Here is a 20,569-nt window from a genome sequence, read left to right as displayed (position 1 = left end):
GTTTTCACTTAATGTATATCGAAAAGACTAAATAGTAATACATTTGCTACCTATCTCCATAAGATCATTTGCTTTTTTGCCGATGTCAGCGCGTTGCCAATCATAAGCCGCTTATGGATTTTAAACATATACTTGAAACTAAAATTTAATATACTATTACTTACAGTTTCGATGTTGGGTGCTAATGGCGACAGCTTCTTGGGATAAACAAATAGAGTTCTTTGAAGCAAAAATGCGGGAAACCTTATATACAAACCTAGCCATCTGTTTGCTCAAAGTGAAGCCCCTCTGATCCAAAATTTGTAGCTGTTACCGCTCCGGTTGTACAGACCATTAAGGCTGACACACTGCATTTCGCTTCCGTATCGCTCAAAGAAGTTTCCCAGAGTAACCAATGACACGCTGCTTTAGATGGACTTGAAGCCTTCCCCCTTCAATGAAACAGCCTACATAATAGGTCTCTTTAAATATAGACTGCCGGAATGTGCATTAAGTGCTGGACTTTTCATTTTATTTTTAAGAGATCAAACTTGGCTTTCGACGTTTGTGTTACTTTATTCTGATTTTCGGCACAAAAGAAAAAGGTAAGCATGTTTGATACGTACTTAAAAATATCCAGTGCACTAAACTCGGACTTCCAGTATGATATATTTTATAATTTTCGTGAAATTATCTGTTAATTGCAGATAATGTGTTTTCAACGTGTAATGAATATATATAATAATGTGTCAACGTGTAAGCCTGTACGTGACAATGTGTTGTTAACGTGGGTAAGAATGCTGCAATAATGCTTTGACAACACGCACGAATATGTATGATTTTTTTTTTTTGCATACTTGAATAAATAATTATATACATAGTATAACTGGGCAGAAATGAATAACAATATAGAATAGGTATTGTAGACTGGCATGATTATTCACACTTTTAGTGGCTTGTAACTTTAAGGTTTAATTAGCAGGCGCAGAGAAGAGACTTTATCAAAATTGTCTGTTAATTGCAGATATTATGTTATCAACGTGTGTAGAATGTATCCAACAATGTTGTCAACCCATGTAAGAATAATGCGTTGTCAACATGTAAAAATATATAAACATAAGTTAAATAAATACATAAGTATAGCTGGACAGTAACGAATAACATAATCTGGAATGACATAACAAACTTTTAGTTTATGTCATGAAGTTGAAGATGTGGTTGCAGCAGCACAAGATGATGGAATGCATAAAGGTGAGGATGAGGCAGGTAGGAATGGAAATCACAGTCAGGATCAAGGAAACAGGAGTGGTCAAACTGAAGAGAGAGAGGTGTAGTATAGCAGCTAGAATAGAGAATGTTGGGGCTGGTAGAATGGCCTCACACAGTGATTGTTATGTTTATACACAAATGTAAGGAGTATTCGAAACAAGAGAGCTTAGTTTGTCGCATTGATTGAGACTGTATGCCCAAAAGTAATTGGAATAAGGGAAACTTGGTTGTGTGAGGAGGATGTGATGGTGGGAATAGAATTAGAAGGATATATAATTTTCCAGAAGGATAGATGTGTGAAAAAGAGGAGGGGGGGGGAAGAGTGCAGTTAATGATTGCAGAGGAATTGTGTCCGCAAAGTGTGGAAGTTGATAGTGCATACACAGATTTTAAATCTGTGTAGTGCGAAGTTGAAATAAACAGGTTAGTATATCTGATAGGATGCTATTTATAGGCCAGGGAATGCAGAGTATACTGATTGTGAAATGTTTAGGCAAATTAGTTGGGCATGTAAAAAGAAGGTGATGTGATGGGAGACTTTAATTAAAGGAATATAGACTAAGAGGAGATAGTGTATGGGAACAAGGAGAGCAAGTTTGTGGAATTTCTGAGAGATAAATATCTTAAGCAGCATGTGATTGAAGCAACTAGAGACTTTAATATTTTGGATTTGGTGATAACTTCACAAGATGTAGTTGTTAATGAAGTGTTGACACTGCCACTGGTTGGTGAGAGTGATCGTTACTTACTTGTTTGGGAAGTGATGAAACAAGAAATGGTTACATGCAGAAATATGAAGCAGGTGATTATAGAAAGTTCTGTAGTCAGTTAGCATCAGTACGTTGGGTTGATGAGCTGATCGGAAAAGATGTTGACAATGCATGGAAATTCACAAGACGGTATCCGACAAAAACGATGTTTTTAACTGCATACCAACGGTTAAGCAAGTAAATAGAGTAGGAGTGAAATGGATGAACAGTGAGATCAAGCATGCTGTGCTGGAAAAGAAAATGTTATGAAGGAAGTACAAGACAGTTGGTGGTGATTGGATCCATGACGAGTATAAAGTGCAGGCTCGAAAGTTGACAAGCATGGTAAAAAAGAAAAAGTGCAGTATGAGAGGAGTTTGGCTGGTCAGGCCAAGGTTAACTTAAGGGAATTTTTCTGCTGTATGGCAAGCTAGAGGAAGAATAATTATGGCAGATTAACACTGGTGGTTAGTCATGGCAGCAGAATAACAGCTGCAAAGGATATAGTGGAATTATTGAAAAGCACTTTATCAGTGTATATTATTACTGATATAAGTGATCCAGTGCAATATATAGAAGGGAGATAAGTATTAGGAGAATTGGAAGTGAAAGAAACAGCGGTGTATCAGATGTTGATTGGGTTAGATGTGAATAAGGCTGTGGGAATGAATGACATATTACCATGCATTCTTAAGGAATGTGCACCACAGTTGGTTATGCCCTTGGCCTGGGTATTTCATGAAAGTCTTGCAGTGGTTAAGGTTCCTAAGGAGTGGAGAGAAGGCAAAATAGTACCACTCCACAAGCATGGTTCTAAGACAGAAGTCTCCAACTATAGGCCAGTCTATATAACTGTGGTTCTGGAGAGATTGATAAGGAATAGAAGACAGAATTGGGTTGATGGACATAGCATTCTTTATGATGGCCAGCATGTATTTGTAAAGGGTAGATCCTGTTTTAGTAATTTACTTGCATTTTATGATAAGTGACAAGTGTGTTAGATAAAGGAGAATCATATATAGTGATTTTCTTTGCAAAAGTGTTTAATAGATTACCACCTGATAAGTTGGTGTAGAAGCTGTATAGGATGGGAATAGATAGTATATTGGTTATATTTCGAATAGATTGGCTCTCTGAACAATACAAGCAGATTGTGTATGATGGAGCAGTGTCTTCAAAAAGAAAAGGAACCAGTGCTGTGCCAGTGCTGTTTAACTTGTTTGTAAATGATCTTCAGTTATTTACTGATGATGCAAAGTTGGGAAGAATTATAAGTAGCACTGCTGATGTTGAATCCCTTCAGGAAGATTAGAATAGACTTTTTACTTGGACATAAGAGTGGGGGTTGTAGTTTTAATATCAATAAGTGCAAGGTGTTGCATTTTGGAGTGCAGAAGTTATGGCTGTGTACTATATTGATGGTGTCGTACTGCAGGAAGTGGATGAGATTTGAGAGTTGGGAGTGATGGTTGACAGTAGACTGGAGTTTAGAGGGCATATTGCCAGTGTTTCAGAGGCTGCACATTGTGGTGCTGCTATGATAAGAAGTACACTACATGCAAGGATAAAGGAAGTGGTTGTGCCACTGTATAAGGCACTGGTCAGATCACACTTGGACTATTGTGGTCAGATCTGGTCACCTGGTTTTTAATGTGATGTGGAGACATTGCAGAGGGGTCCAGAGCGAGTGACTAAGACAATATCAGGAGTTTGGAATGCTGGCTATGGAGAGAGAGAGAGAGGTTGAAGAAATGTGGATTGCAGAGTTTAGTGGAAAGGAGGAAGAGAGGTGATACGATAGAGAGATTTAAGTTAATGAGAGGATTTCATTAAATTAATCCAGAGGGGATTATAAAAAGAGTAGAAAGTGAGAGGAGAAGAGGTCATTCCTGGAAGTTATGTAAAAGTGTGGTGAGGAAGGGTGTGTGAGGAGTAGATTTTTTACATGGGGAATTGTCACTGAATGGAATGCATTACCAAAATGTGTTGTTAATGTAAGGAGTGTTAAGGATTTTAAGATTCTATATGATAAATTATATGACATATTCTATATGATATGTTGTCAGTTGAATAAACCTCACACGATGAGTGTGTCGAGTCCATGGAGGATAATAATAAAAGAAAGGGAGGTTTTTTTCCTCCCAGAAAACTACTTCCCTATCCCATCTGATTGCAATGACTTATGAACAGAGGCTGTCAATTGGGACCGACCTGCAGAATTAAATTTGCTAAAAAAAAAAAAATAGACAAAAAGGAAAAAGGTAATTTGATTGAAGTGTAACAGATGCTTCTGGAGAGAGAGAGATTATGCATTGCACTTTTCGCATTATAGGTGAGAGTGGAGGTGAAATCAGGGAACAGTGAGAGGGAGCTAAAACATTCCCTTAATACCTAAATACCTTAATAGTAAATTTGCCAGGCATAATTGCTTTTTCTTCCCCCCCATTTTTCCCCTCTCAAAGTATTAATTTTGATCTCTGATTGATATGAATTGCTAACTTCCAACATTAGCTTGAGTTCAGATTTCTGTCTTGTCTCCAAAGACAGTCAGAAAAAATTTAAAACAGTGGCTTTCAAGTGTAGGATTCCAAAGTATTATGAAAGGTAAAATAGAAAATTCTGTTGAAACCATGTCCCTAAAGTATAGCAATACCCTCCACATTAGACCTGGTCAAGGAATATTCTATATGTGATCAGTAATTTCTTTACTGTTCATGACATTAAATATACCCGGGTGATAAACTTTTTGACAATATTATGTTTATTTCTTAATGCCATCTTTACATAGTTTCGAAGCTGGCTGACACTAAATATATAAGGTGTGCTAGAGGATAGAATGTGTGATTATATAATGTATGTAATAGAATGTATGTAATAGAGTGATTGAAGCATTGGATATGAGGCGGGAGCGAGCAAAGGAGTTAATAGTATTAATTGGTACAAATGATTTGAGAGAGGACAAAGAGCATGTCAGAATTGATATCAGGAGGCTGCTTGGAAGGTTAAAAGAGAATACTGTGACAGGAAGGGTAGTCAGTGTGTTGCCTAGGTATGACTGTGGTGAAATGAGGCAGAGAGCAAGGATTATGAATGATATGCTGGCTGAAATGTGTGGGGAGATGGGAGTACAATTTGTTAATGTGTGGAATGAGTTTGAGGGACGAAGTGAGCTGTATGGGAGCGATGGACTGCATTTGAGTGGTTATGGTGTGAATCGCTTGGAGAGACTGCTGCTGGAAGGTAGAGAAGTGAATAGATGAAGAAATGAAGAGAATGAATCAGATCAAGAGGGGAATGATGTGGAAGAGCAGGAGAGATTGAAGAGGTGGATATGAATGGGGAAGTGAGTGGTATGAGTATAGAAAATGAGAGAATGAGTGTTCAAGAGGAGCAGGGAAACGGGGAGGCTCAGGGTGGACAGGGGTACACAGCATGAGAAAGGTGGATGCTCCAAGAGGAGGTGAGAGCATGTGTAGGCAGGAAAGGAATGGAATAACCAGGGATCAAGAGGAAACAGTTGGAATTGAAAAGGGTTTTAAAATGAAGAAGCAGAAAGGGGAAATGGCCCCAGTTGAGCATGGAGAGATTACAACAAGTGAGTGGTATCAGTAGAACTAGCTATAGATCCAGAAATGAGCTGTTGTGTTTGTATACAAATGCTACAAGTATAAGAAACAAGGCAGATGAAATGGTTGCACTAATTGCGTCTGTTCACCCGAAGATTGTCGAAATAAGTGAGACATGGTTGGAAGAGGATGACATTCTGATGGGAATAGAGATGGAAGGGTATGATGTGTTTTGTGAGGATAGAAGGAGTAAAAAGGGAGGGGAAGTGCTATTGATGATAGAGAAAGGGTTATGTCCACACAAAGTAGAGATGCAAGACGGAAATAGTGCCAGTGGTTTTGAGGCAGTGTGGTGTGAGATAGAGGTGAATGGAATCAAATACTTGGTGGGATGTTGTTATAGACCAGGTAATGTGGATGGTGGTAATAGTGAAATGTATAGTCAAATTAGCCAAGTAAATAAGAAAAGGGTGATCATTATGGGTGATTTTAATTATGGCAATATAGACTGGATTGATGAGATAGCAACTGGAAGTAAAGAAAATGAGTTTCTTGAGTTTTTGAGGGATAACCACCTCAGACAGTATGTAACAGAGGGCACACGAGGATTGAGGATTTTGGATTTGGTTATCTCATCAGAGGATGTAATTATAAATGAGGTGTCAAATCATCCACCAGTTGGTGAAAGTGACCATGAGGTGATTACCTGGGTAGTTGCCAGCAGTGTGAGGACCCCTGTGAGAAAAGAGGTATATGTGGAACTACAAGGGGGGGGTGATTATGATGAGCTCAGGAGACAGTTTGTGGGTGTAGCATGGAATGAGGAGTTAACTGGAAAAGAGATCAATGCAGCGGGAATTTTCAAAAACTGTTTAGTAGATGTAATGTCTAAATGTATTCCAAGGGTGAGAAGGTTAAATAAGGTGGGTGTGAGATGAATGAATAAAGAGATTAAGCATGCGATACAGAGAAAAAGGGCATTGTGGAGGCATCATAAGAGAAGTGGAAATACAGTCATACCCCGACTTACGTGAATCAGGAGTTACTTGGTTTCTTATATGTACGTATTCCCGTCCTGCTTCATACCTTACCACTAGTCGTATCTTTCAGGTGCCGGCGATATTCGCCAGTGTCGCACATGCTGTGAACAAGTACTGATGTGTTTCGCACGGTCTCCATTCATACACGATTTTTATAATCTAGAAACCTTGCAATTGTTTAATGTTATGTTGTTGATAAAAATTTTATCACATAAAAAATAATAATGTCATCCAAAAGAAGCAAGTCCGATTCTTCTACTGCTAGCAAGAAAAGAAAAACATCGACTTTGGAAACAAAACTCAACATTATTAAGGATTTTGAAGGCGGAATGAAAATTTGTGAGCTAGCAAAGAAGTTCAATCTACAGGAATCCACAGTAAAAACAATCATAAAAGAAAGGTTTACAGATTTTGGAGGACATAGATTCTAACGAGGAACGAATTGGCCACAGGGTGGGGAATAAAAAAATCATTAGCTTGTTATGAAGAAATTTTGTGTGACAAGAAAAAGACATTATGCCGTCAGACTAATCTATTAGATTTTATGAAACCATCGACATCGGAATAACTTTTTTTTTTATGTACGAAAAACTACAATTATGATTATATTTCTTAAAAAATATAGGTGTTTTTGTAAACCTTTGGTCCCAATTGTATGTTTGTATATATATATATATATATATATATATATATATAAATTACATGCAAAATTATACTCCGAGTTACGCGAATTCGACTTACGTGCTTTTTGTTGGTCCCACCTACCGCGTAACTTCGGGGTTTTACTGTAACCATGAGGTCTACAAAGACCAAGCAAGGAGGGTGACTTGGTTGGTGAGGGTAGCTAAAGAGTGGTATGAACAGCAGTTGGATAATGAAGCCAAAAAGAATCCTACGGAATTCTTTCGATATGTAGCAAGCAAAAGAAAGAATAATTCTGGAAGGATGACATTGATTGGAGAAAATGGTATAAAGACAGCTGATGCAGAATGTGTGGTGGAGATACTTAATGAACAGTTTATAAAGATCTTTCAATCTTGTGAATGTGACTTCATGGAGGGATTGAGAGCAGTTGATGATGGGGTGGAGAGACTGACTGTAGGTGAGCAAGAGGTGTATGGGGAGTTGAGTTAACTAAATGTTAATAAGGCTGTGGGACTTGATAATATATCGCCATGTATTCTGAAAGAATGTACCATGGAATTGACACCTGCCTTGACATATTTTTTTAATATGAGTCTTGCACTCGGTCAAGTTCCTATGGAGTGGAAGGAGGGCAAAGATTGTGCCACTTCATAAAGGAGGTGATCGAACTCAAGCATCAAACTTTAGGCCTATCTGTGTGTCAGGTGTTGTGGTTAAGTTGTTGGAGAAGCTTGTGAGAACTAGGATCCAGAGTTGGGTTGATAACAATGGTATTATCTTTGATGGACAGCATGGATTTGCTAAAGGGAGGTCATGTTTTAGTAATCTACTTACTTATTACAATAAAGTGACTGCTTCCTTGGACAGAGAAAAAGGATACACAGTAATATACTTGGATTTCGCAAAGGCTTTTTTTTTTAAAATTTTTATATACATTTTTGTGCAGTGCTTTCACTGTAATTGAAAAGGTGGGTATAAGTGGATGTTGTAAATAACACTGGATTCTGTCATTACTTTATAACATCATATACATGCTCTTATATTTCTTAATATTTTAAGTTCACATTTAATCGATATACTCTTCTTTGTTCTCATGTGAGGAAAAGAACAAAAAGCCAAATCTCTCATGATAGGTTGACAGTCAAACTAGAGCAGATGGGGGTTGGATATTAGATTGGTGCATTGGATTGGAGACTGGCTATCTGATAGGTATCAACAAGTTGTGTATGGGGGAGCGAAAGTCACTAGCGGAGTGCCTCAGGGGTCTGTTTTAGGTCCATTGCTGTTTAACTTGTATATTAATAATATAGGTGAAGATTTGGATGGAGATATTGATTTGTTTGCAGATGATGCAAAGTTGGGCTGAACCATGAAATGTAGTGAAGATGTTGTGGCCTTACAGGAAGACTTGAATAGATTCAGTGATTGGGCATGGAAATGTGGATGTGAGTTCAATGTTGCAAAATGTAAGGTTTTAAAATTTGGAAAACAAAAATGGGATGCAGAATTTATGCTTGGTGAGAATATATTGTTGGAGGTAGAGGAAATAAGAGATCTGGGGGTGATAGTGGATAAGGATCTAAAATTTAGGGGACACATTGCCAAAATTGTGAAGACAACACAAAGGCTTCTGGGGAATGATGCGGAGGACACTGACGTGTAGAAGTAGGGACATTCTTGTTTCATTGTATAAGGCTTTGATTAGGCCACACATGGACTATTGTGCCCAGATTTGGTCACCGGGTTTTCAGAAGGATGAAGAGATGTTGGAAAGGGTCCAAAGACGACTGACTAAGGTAGTTTCTGACCTCTGGAATGTCGAGTATGAGGAAAGATATAGAAGATGTAATTTGCAGAGTCTGGTGGACAGGAGGAAGAGGGAAGATATAGAGACCTACAAGTTGGTAAGAGATTGTTATAGGATCAATGGTGGAGAAGTTCTACAGAGAATAGTGGGAGATCAGGGGAGAACCAGAGGTCATCCCTGAAAACTGTATAAAGAGGGTGTGAGTAGGGGAGTGAGATGCAGGTTTTTTTCATACAGAGTTGTGAATGATTGGAATGCCTTGCCTGAGGGTGTGGTGTCTGCAGGGAGTTTGAGTGTGTATAAGACACAGTATGATGAGATGTGTGTGATAAAAGGACCTCCCAGATGAGTCTTGGACTCCATGAGGTCTTGGGGTAATAATAATGAGTTTTTATTTACATTTTTGTGCAGTGCTTTCACTATAATTGAAAAGGTGGGTATAAGTGGATGTTGTAAATAACACTGGATTCTGTCATTACTTTATAAAATCATGTACATGCTCTTATATTTCTTTTTTCTTAATATTTTAAGTTCACATTTAATCGATATACTCTTCTTTGTTCTCATGTGAGGAAAAGAACAAAAAGCAAAATCTCTCATTAAGGCATTTTAAGAATAATAATTTTTCTTCCATACAAAAAAAATATGATCTCTTGATATATCTCTAAGGTTAGCACAATAACAACATGCTTTGTTTAGATTTGTTCTCAGATTTGATCCCCAGGATTTGAAGGGGATAAATTAACTGTGGAAAGGATACAAAGATGGATGACAAAGATGTTTTCAGGACTGTACAAGCATAGTTATGAAGATTGGCTGAGGGAATGTGGACTGCAGAGTTTCGTGGATAGAAGGAGAGGTGATATGATTGAGACTTAAACTGTTGAGAGGTGGTTACAGGGTTGACTCTATTGAGTTCTTTCGCTTGGTTGAACAGCGGGAAGGAGTGATTACAAGAGGCCATCCCTGGAAGTTACGAAACAAAACTGTGAGCAAGAGGGTAAGGAGTGGTTTCTTTGCATGGAGGGTGGTTGAACCGTGGAATGCATTGCCTGATGGAGTGGTGAGAGCGAGAACGGTCAATGAGTTTAAGGAGTGGTATGATAGACTTTGTGTTTCTTAAGGGGAACCTCCCCTCGATGAATCTTGACAGACTTTATGTTCTTAGGAAGGACCTCCCACGATGAGTCTTTTGACTCCATGGAGGACTGAATAATAATAATAATAATAATAATATTATTGCAGCATTCACTACATGAAAGTGAAGGAAGAATGTACTACTCTGGAAGAAGAGATCAGGAGCACAGGAAAGTAATTGTAATCAGGAATGATCTTATAAATACCATAGCATATATAGGGCCCATTAAATCTTCAAGAATCTCATCCATCAGATGTAAAGCAAAAGAGCATTAAAATTGTCCAAAGACATCCTGATAATCTTTGGACATTTTAATACAAAAGTTGGATCATTCTTGGACTCTTAATTCAATTGTTATTATCATCAATAAACCTCCATGGAGTCAAGAGACTCATTGTAGGAGATCCCACTCTCTCACATGCAGCTCATCATACATGACTTAAATAAATGCATTCACCACTTTCAGGCAATGCACCCACACTCTCCACACAAAAAACCTATTCCTTACCTACTTGTTTATTCCCTCCTTATACAGATTCCAGAGATGGGCCTCTTGTTCTTCCCCTGTGTATGGCTGTTCTGTGAAAAATCTCATCCACATTAATCTGGTAATTACCAACTTGTATGTCATCTCATGGTCCCCCCACCTACTCCTATTCACCAGGCTCTGCAATTTGCATTTTCTCAGTTTGTTACAGAGACCCAAAACTACTTTATTCAATCAATTTAATGCAGCAAAATGTAAGGTCTTGAGTTAAACTCAAGGAGGAGTTAAACTGGAGGAAGTAGGAGAGACGAGATCTGGGTTTGATGATTGATAGAAACCTGAAATTTAGGGGACATATTGCAAAGGTAGTGAAGGTAACACAGAAGATTGCTGCAATAGTGAGAAGGATACTGACCTGCAGAGATAAAAGGGTTATCATTCTGTTGTACAGGACTCTGATCAGACCACACTTAGACTATTGTTCTCAGATCTGGTCCCCAGGATTTGAAGCGGAGAAATTAACCATGGCAAGGGTACAAAGGCGAATAACAAAGATGGTGTTGGGACTGTACAATGTTAGTTATGAGGATCGGCTGAGGGAGTGTGGACTGCAGAGTTTGGTGGATAGAAGAAGGAGGGGTGATATGATTGAGACTTTTAAACTGTTGAGAGGTGGTTACAGGATTGACACTGGGGTGTTCTTTCACTTGGTTGAACAGCGGGAAGGAGTCATGACAAGGGGGCCATCCCTGGAAGTTACGAAAGGAAACTGTGAGAAAGAGGATAAGGAGTGGTTTCTTTGCATGGAGGGTGGTTGAACTATGGAATGCATTGCCTGATGGAGTGGTGAGAGCGAGAACGGTCAATGCATTTAAGGAGTGGTATGATAGATTTTGTGTTTCTTAGGAGGAACCTTCTTCGATGAGTCTTGATAGACTTGTGTTTCTTAGAAAGGACCTCCCATGATGAGTCTTTTGACTCCATGGAGGCCTGAATAATAATAATAATCATCATCATTTCTGAATCCTCCTCAGCATCTCTTCATCCTGATGTAAACCAGGCAACTAAATCTATATACAGTAATCCATATACAGTCTCTGCTCAAAGTCTTATACAGTGGAATCATAACATCTTTACTTCTATATGTTCGAATATACTTTTATATATGCCAGCATGGCTGGCCGAGTAGTTAGCATATCCGCTCCCGAGCCATAAGGCTGCGGGTTTGAATCCCACTGTGGGCATGGATGTTTGTGATTGTCTCAGGAAATACCACTACTGCTGCTGGTATTTCCCGAAACAATCACAAACATCCATAAGGCCATGGTGGTCGGTGGTAGATGGCGTTGGTGTAGTTGTGGTCAGTGGTGGAGACAGAGCTGTAGAGTAGATGCCCTTCCTCGATGAGTCTTTGTACTCCCTGGAGGTGTCTAATAATAATAATAATATGTATGCTGTGCTCTCCTCACAATTTTAGCAAAATATCCCTGAGACTTCAGGTCTCTGTCCACCATTACTCCCAGATCTTTCAACTTCTCTTCTTTCTCTAAGATTTCCCATCCTATCTTTGTTTCTCAAATTTTAAAACTTGACAGTTTGATACATTGACCTGGCAACTGCCACCCTATTGCCCATTCACCCAGTCTATTCAAGTTTTCTTGCAAAGCAACAATATCTTTTCTACTCATCATAACTGTCCTGAACTTTGTATCATCATCTGCAAATAACTGTATATCACTATCCTTCCCAATGGCATTTACATAAGAGTTAAACAACCACGACTCCAAAACAGACCATTGGGATATATCACCCTCACGTACACAACTTGCTGATACCTATCAGACAGTCAATCTCCAATCCAGTGCACTTATCTACCATCCAACTCCATTTGTTCCAATTTAATTGCCAGTTTGCATGTGGCAGTTTATTAAAGATCTTTGCAAAATCTAAACATACTACTGTGTATGCCTCCCCCTTGTCTAATGCATTTGTCATCTTGTTATAATAAGTTAGAAGATTACTAAACCTTTATCAAACCCATGCTCTCCATCAAAGACATTTCTACTTCTGTCAATCCATTTCTGAATCTTGATGCTCACTAGTATCTCTCTCTCTCTCTCTCTCGATCACAACTCTAGATAAGCAGACTGGCCTATAATTTGAGCCTTAATCTTATCATCCTCTTTATGAAGTGGAACCATTTTGTCCCCTTTCTGCTCTTTTGGAATTGTGCCAATCTAAGACTAATTTTAAAGAGGAAAATTAAAGCTGTTGTTAACTCGCCGGAACATTCCCTTAAGAGTTCTCATAGAAAGGCTTATATGCTGGTTATACATAATTATTAATTGACTTAGGGAATTCAGAACATACAATAGAATATAAATTAAATTAAACTTTAATATATATTTCGAATTTTTTTTGGCAACGTCACGTTGCCATTTTTCAAAGGAACTTACAATAAAGACACATGCACGCAGGCACTACATACAGTAAAAAATGTTTTTTTTTTACTGTATATAGTGCCTGCGTGCACGTGCCTTTATTGTAAGTTCCGTTGAAAATGGCAACGTGAAGTTGCTGAACTATTGGAAATATATAGTAAAGTTTAATGTAATTTATATTCTATTGTACGTTTTGAATTCCTTAAGTCAATTAATAATTTCCTTAAGAGGTGTGGTTGATATACTATCAAATCCTTCCACCTTATTGACTAATAAGATTGACATCTGCTAAGTGTGAAATTAATTTGAAAAGTAACTGAGTTTTCACTGCTCATCCATTCCCTGATGAAAACAGCAGAAAGCCTTGTTTATTCAGATGATGTCTCATCCATCATGACATTTTGTCATGATGTAGTATTATTTTTGTTTGTAGTTTAAGGCAGTACTGAATATAGTTTGGTTGGCTAAGTCTCAAATTACAAGCCTGTCCTCATTTGTTTAGTATCTAGGTATTCCTTTCTACTTTCTAAATTACTTTCTCCCACATGGCATTGTTGTGTCATAAGTCTTGGTACCTCTTATGCAAGGCTGATACACACATGACCCATTTAACATCACTAATTTGTTCAGGAAAAAGTGACAGTAAACAAATTATGTCCAGTGGGGTTTTATGTAATTCATTTCAGAGACCTTAGAAGAAAAAAAAATTGTTTCCCCCAAAGCTATTCCTTTAAAGCTTTGTAAATGTTTTTAAGGTCATAAGTAATGTTTTTATGCATATTAATTAACATCTATGCATATCTGCTCTCCCACCAAAAGATTGCGGGTTTGAATCCTGCCCTGGGCAGAGATGTTTGTAATTGTCTGTGAAAATACTAGTGGTGGTGAACGGTAGATGCCATTGGTGTAGATGGTGGTTGTAGTTGGTGGATTGATGGAGACGGAGAGCTGTAGAGTAGGTGCCCTCTCTCGATGAGTCCAAGAACTCTTTGTGGAGTGTCATGTAATAATAGTAATAATAATAAAGCTTTATCGTGGTTTTGTACATACTAAGGTTGAGGTGACGGAGAGGTGAGATGATTAGTGCATTTGTGCACTAATTACCTCTGTACTACTTCTTCTGCAAGAGGAATCTCTGGGGTGACAGTGTTTCCTTCTGCTGAGGTGGAAGGAGAAACTCTTGCCAGAGGTTTGAAGGAACTGTGTAGGGTGTTCTGTTTTTTGCTCTTATTCAACATTTTTTTATTTATTATTATTGCTTGTTTTGTGGCTAAACTGATGGCCTTTCTTGATGCTTTACCTGCAGAACCAGCTTCAGATGATTGAGATCTCTTAGGAGCTATCGTTTAATTTTATGAATCTTTCTTAATAATAACAATCTAAAATTAAATTAATTTATGGTACATTATTGAAGTACACACAGTAGTGCATAATCATAAATCATTCAATACTACCATCGATACCAAAAAAAATATAAAAATGAAGTCAGAGATATACAGAACCAATCAACAGCACGCCTGGAGAACAACTGACTAGGCAGCTTCTACCATCACTACCGTGTATATAACCACCATCTACCGTGTTCCATGCATGCCACAATCGATCATTTATGCAGTCATGTGAGCAATGTGTGACTGTAAATGGATTAAGTGACAAAGAACAGATGCATGTAGGGCAATGAAACTTAAATGCTAAATGAAAAGATGTAAACCAAGCATGCCATTAAACAAAATTTGAATGTATATACATGTAATACCTAAAACAGGATGTGTCACAAGGTGTGAATTGGACATGGATCAGAGCTGGTTAGCTCTTCATATTATATGCATATTATTATTATTACGTGACACCTCCAGGGAGTCCAAAGATTTCATCGAGGAGAGGGTACCTACTCTACAACTGTCTGTTTCCACCACTCAGTTTACAACTACAACTAACCACAACTACTCCAATGCCATCAATCGCTCACCACCACCACTACCACTAGTATTTCCACAGACAATTACAAACATCCATGTCCATGCGGGATTTGAATCTGCAGCCTTTTGGCTGGAGTGCAAATGTATTAACCACTTGGCCAACCAGAAAGGCATTTTGACCACCTTCATTTTTCACTACTGATTTGCAGTTTAATACCACCAACTGCCCTTTAGGCAGTTGAGCTTGGCAGGTGCAAGAAGAATGATTGTTATGGGAGATTTTAATTACAGCAGAATAAAGTGGGAAGAGGAAACTGCATGTTGTAATAAGGGAATGGAATTTCTAGAATTCTTGAGGGACAAATGTCTTAGGCAGCATCTGGTAGAAGGAACACAATGTTCAAGAAGTTTGGATTTGGTCATAGCATCAAAAGAGCTGATTATAATTGCGATGGCATCTCTGCCCTCAGTTGGAGAGAGTGGCCATGTGATTTTGATTTGGAAAATGAATAGACTTGCAGGGATATCAACGAGAAAGGAATGCATGTGGAATTATAAAGCAGGTGATAATGATAGTCTTAGATATCACTTATGGCAGTTCTGTGGAAAGAGGAATTGGAAGGGTGAGATATCATTAGTGCTTGGGAAATTGTGAATAACAGCAATAGTAAGCTGTATACCACAAGTGAAGAAGACACAATTTGGTGTAAAGTGGATGAAAAACAATATCAAACAGGAACTGCAGGTTAAAAAGAGGTTATGGAAGACATATAAAGAGAGGAGTGGAGAGCAGATGCATGAAGAATGTGACTCGGACCAGGAAAGCGACTAGTATGTTAAGAAAGGCAAAACTGGAATATGAGAAGAGATTGGCCCTGAGATCTAAGGAATGTTTTAGCTATGTGGCCAGTAGGAGGAGAAATGATTGTGGAAGAATGACATTGTTGGATAAAAATGGGAATAGAGTGACTGATGCAGAGGACATAGTGGAGTTGTTCAATGAACACTTTATTGGGGTATTTCATCCTGGAGAAGTAGGTTTTAATACTAGAGGGATAGAGCAGGATTGAGGGAGGAGAGTGTGTTTCAAATACTGAGTACTCTATATTTCAATAAAGCAGTGGGACTGGATGGAATTTTGCCAAGGGTTTTGAGAGAATGTGCTAAAGAAATGACAGCTCCATTAACCTTGCTTTCAATGAAAGTCTGGCCAAGGTAAAGGTACCCAAGGAGTGGAAGGAGGAATAAGATAGTACCATTGCATAAGGGTGTTAGCAGACTGGAAGTGTCAAATTATAGACTAGTTTGTGTTTCATCAGTAGTTAAGGTCTTGGAGAAATTAGTGAGGGACCATATAAAGCATTGGGAAGATGAGGGTAATGTAAAATCCATGTAATCAACATGGATTTTACAGGGTACTCATGTTTTAGTAATATGATTGCCTTTTATAATAAAATGACGAAAGCGGTTGATGACAGAAAGACATATTCTGCCTTTTTTTTTTTTTGGAATTTACAAAGGCATTTGACACGAAATTACATGATAAGCTGATATTTAAGTTGCAACACATGAGTTTAGATGTTAGGTTAGTGAATTGAATTCAGGATTGATTGGCTATCTGATAAGCAATATCAAGAAGGCAGAAGGTTACAAGTGGGATCCCACAGGGCTCAGTACTGGGACCTGTATTATATAACTTTTATATCAATGACATTGTCAGCAGATTGCAGGGAGATATTCAGTTGTTTCCAGATGATGTGAAGCTTGGAAATATAGTAATAATACAGATGTGGTAGCATTGTAAGAGGATTTAAACTGAACAGATGGGCAAATGAATGGGGGTGTCAGTTTAATGCAGCAAAATGTAAAGTCTTACATTGATAGGAGGCTGTATACTGTGTTGGAGGGACTGTACTGGAGGAGATAGGAGGAGGCAAGGGATCTGTGGGTGATGATTGATAGAAACCTGAAATTCATGGAGCATATTATAAAGGTGGTGAAGGTAACTCAGAGGATTGCTGCAATACTGAGGATGCTGACCTTCAGAGATAAGAGTTGTCATTTCATTATATAAAGCCATAATCAGACCACACTTGGACTATTGTTTTCAAATTTGGTCTCCAGGATTTGAAGGGGATAAATTAGCTGCGGAAAGGGTGTAGGTGCGTATAGCAAAGATAGTATCGGGACTGTACAATATTAGGTATGAATACAGGCTGAGGGAATGTTGACTGCAGAGTTTGATATAAAGGTTAAACAATACAGGTCCCACTACTGAACCCTGTGGATCCCACTTTTAACCTTCTGCTCCTTGATGTTGCCTATCAGATAGCCAATCAGTCTTGAATCCAGTTCACTAACCTGACATCTGAACCCATGTGCTGCAACTTAAATATCAGTTTATCATGTAGTTCCCTGTCAAATGCCTTTTGTAAAATCCAAAAAAAGGCAGGGTGTGCTTTTCCCTCATCAACTGCTTTCATCGTTTTATTATAAAAGGCAATCATATTACTAAAGTACAAGCACCCCTTAAACAAATCATGTTGACTCTCACAGATAACATTACCCTCATTTGCCCAACGTGTTATATGGTCCCTCACTAATTTCTCCAAGATTAGGGAATGCATTCCACAGTTCAGCCACCTTCCATGCAAAGAAACCACTCCTCATTCTCTTACAAAAGGAAGCTGTGAGTTAGAGGGTCAGAAACAGTTTCTTTGCGGGGAGGGTGATTGAACCGTGGAATGCATTGCCTGATAGAGTGTGAGATCACAAACAGTGAATGAATTCAAGGAGTGGTATGATCGACTTTGTGTTTTCTAGAATGGTCATATCAGAATTAGTTTTATGACTTCGTGAAGGCCTGAATCATCATAATAATAATAATTTATCATGTCCCATTTACACCTTATAATTGTAGCTTTTTGAACAAGTTATTTGTGTGATAATGTGTAATTGCTAGGAGAAACTCTTGTTGGAGGCTTAATAGAGTGAAACAGTACTAAGAAAGGATTAAAAATGTTCCAGTGTTTCATCTCAGTCACTGAGACATTCTTCAGGGATTACAATATGAGACTTATAACATATACAGGCACAAAGGCAAGACAGTTAAGTGAAACATTGATGAAAGACTAGAGTCCTAACTAGGTGGGGCACTGTTCTGTGGATGCCTCTTGGTGGCCTAGGATGTTAAATGGGATCTCGAAGTATTAGTGTTTCCCATATTTTGAGAAGTTTAATGTAACCATATTTATTTTGATTAGGTTGATTTTTGAGAGCAGTTGCAGATTCTAAATATAGTCTTTTCTCTTCTAAATTTATTGAGATGGAGCAGTGGTCTTTTTCCTGCTGATTCTATGAACTGTAAAATTCGATGGAGCTTAAAAATACCAAAGCGCTTTACATCAATTTTTACATAGGTCAAATCTAATGAGAACTGTAAATAACCTTATTTGTTTCTATGTATATTTTGCTAAATATTAATGTAGTTAACCCTATGAGAAGTGACTGTATTTACTGTTTTAACATCAAAAACAAAGGCAATGCTTGCCATCGGAACTTTGTATATAGCTATGTGTGAGGGCATAAGAAAGTTGTTTACAGTTGTATGAGAAAGTTGTTTGCAAGCTCTGTGCATAACACCTTTAAAGTTGGTATCTAAGAGTGCCGCTAGGTTCAGACAAGTTTCTGCTGACCTGCAAGATAAAAAAAAAAAAGGGGGAGTGCTCAGAGGAGAACAAAGAGCAGGTCTAACTTAGGAGAAGATGAAAGAGTCATGCCAAATTCTTCTGGGTTTACTACCCTTAGTGGAAGGACCCGAGATCACAAAATAAAAGGGGACTGAGCTGAGCATATGGGGATTTTGGTCGTTGGCAGAGGAGAGGCAGTTGGAACCAGAGCAGTGGCGGCAGAGAAAAGCAGGATGGTCCAGGTCCAGTTACTGACAGAGGAGAGCTGCGATCCAAGTGCCAAGAGAGCAAAGGCGAAGCGCTGTTACCGAAGAGAGCCAGTCGTCAGTTAGAAGCAGAAGTTCCCGAAGTAGGATCCAGAGGAGAATTTGCCCGTATGCTGAAACCTCTTGCATGTGCTATTCAAGTACCACAGATTGCAGTCCAAAAACCTGCCAGTATCCCAACATGATACTGCTGAAGCAAGACACTCCTGAAGGAAGCCTAAAACTCCAGATGAAAGTAATTATGCCATAAAAACTTTAGTGCAAGACTCTTGACTGATTGTGCGATACAGAGCCTCTGTAAGTTTCATCCTTTTGTACATTGTCTCTTATAATCCAGGAGATATGTTATATATGGACTGTTAAGAATTAGTTTAATAGTAATAAGAAGTGTCCATAAGAGAGTTGGCATGTTAGAAGTTGATATCAAATTTGTAAAAATAACTTAGCAGAGAGTTAGCTAACCTCTTTGCGAGTAAACTAGAAGTTTAATAAGTTGAATTTGTAAGATGAGAGTAAATAAGTTTTGGAGTTAAAGACATTATTTAGTGTTGAAGTAAAAGGGTTCTAATTTTATGCTGAAGATTTTATAGATGGGTAGAAAAAGCAATCTGCCTGTCATTTGATTCATGTATATTTCATATTAATGTAAATAAATATGTTTAATTATTTGTTAAAAGAGTGCTGCCTGATCCTTTATTTTACAATGCACTGTTTCTAAAAATAATCGGACTTGTGAGCAGGAAACAACTAAGGCAATAAAAGCACAGTTTAATTGCTTAAGAACCACGACTATTTATGTAAACTTTGTTGAAGGAATTTACACTAGTGAGAGAGAGAGAGAGAGAGAGAGAGATCTACTGGACGTTTTATTGAGTCTTATGCCGAATATTGATATATTGGATGGCGCAGTCTTACTTACAAATAAATTTTCCAGTGTTCATATGCATATTACTAGTAAATACGGAAGGTGGATAAACATAATATGCAGTAGAGTAAGTGAGAAAGGTTATAGGAGAGAAAGTGTGCACTGCTAATTAGTAAAAATAAGAATAAAAGAAGATATTACAATAATGCAGCAGACAGAATATGTTACAGAACTATATCTAAAGTGTGGTCTGCATGGCCTCATTGACCATAATCATGATTGCAGATGTATTTTTTGTGCACATCCAAGCAGATGTTGTTTGATCTTCATGTCTACCTATAGTAGACTAACTTGCAGGGCATTTTATATACTCCAGGCACAGAGAGGGAAGGGAAATGATCTTTAGTAGAACGTATGAGGGCACCAAGATTTTGGTAGGGCTTGAAAACAAAAGCCATGTAGAGAGTGTATTTCTTTAAGATTCTGACTATTTTTTCTGAAATGCCTTGCACATACGAAATGTTGATAGCATTACTGAAATCTTTCTGAAGAGATGGTCGAGGATTGGAGGAAAGATTGGTTATTTTTTGATACCGTGGGAACTGTAGCCATTAGATAGGAAGGTATGGTGTATATGATTAAGTTCTGCTGAAGAGAAGGCTCACTGGAACAAAGGTTATAGGCTCTATTGGTTAATGTTTAGTGATGC

The 20,569-nt window shown here is 38.1% G+C and overlaps 2 protein-coding genes across 2 annotated transcripts in view; one reads left to right on the top strand and one right to left on the bottom strand.

The window, feature by feature from the left end:
• Positions 1 to 348, bottom strand: part of LOC150107469 (isocitrate dehydrogenase [NADP], mitochondrial-like) — a 192,837-nt gene extending 192,489 nt beyond the window's left edge. Inside the window, exon 1 of the mRNA XM_090391891.1 lies at positions 165 to 348. Within this exon, the coding sequence (XP_090248017.1) occupies positions 165 to 264 (100 nt within the window). The 5' untranslated portion in view covers positions 265 to 348. The remainder of the gene's footprint in view (positions 1 to 164) is intronic.
• The window catches only part of LOC150107468 (NAD(P) transhydrogenase, mitochondrial-like), a 326,339-nt gene that overhangs the window by 39,569 nt on the left and 266,201 nt on the right, over positions 1 to 20,569 (top strand). The window lies entirely within an intron of this gene.

This window comes from Typopeltis vanoorti, chromosome 4 (genome assembly GCF_054136105.1).
Source record: "Typopeltis vanoorti isolate ZY-2024b chromosome 4, IOZ_Tvanoo_1.0, whole genome shotgun sequence".
In the NCBI taxonomy this organism is placed as follows: Eukaryota; Metazoa; Arthropoda; class Arachnida; order Uropygi; family Thelyphonidae; genus Typopeltis; species Typopeltis vanoorti.
Note: the sequence above shows the minus strand (reverse complement) of the source record. Positions and strands in the feature narration are given on the sequence as shown.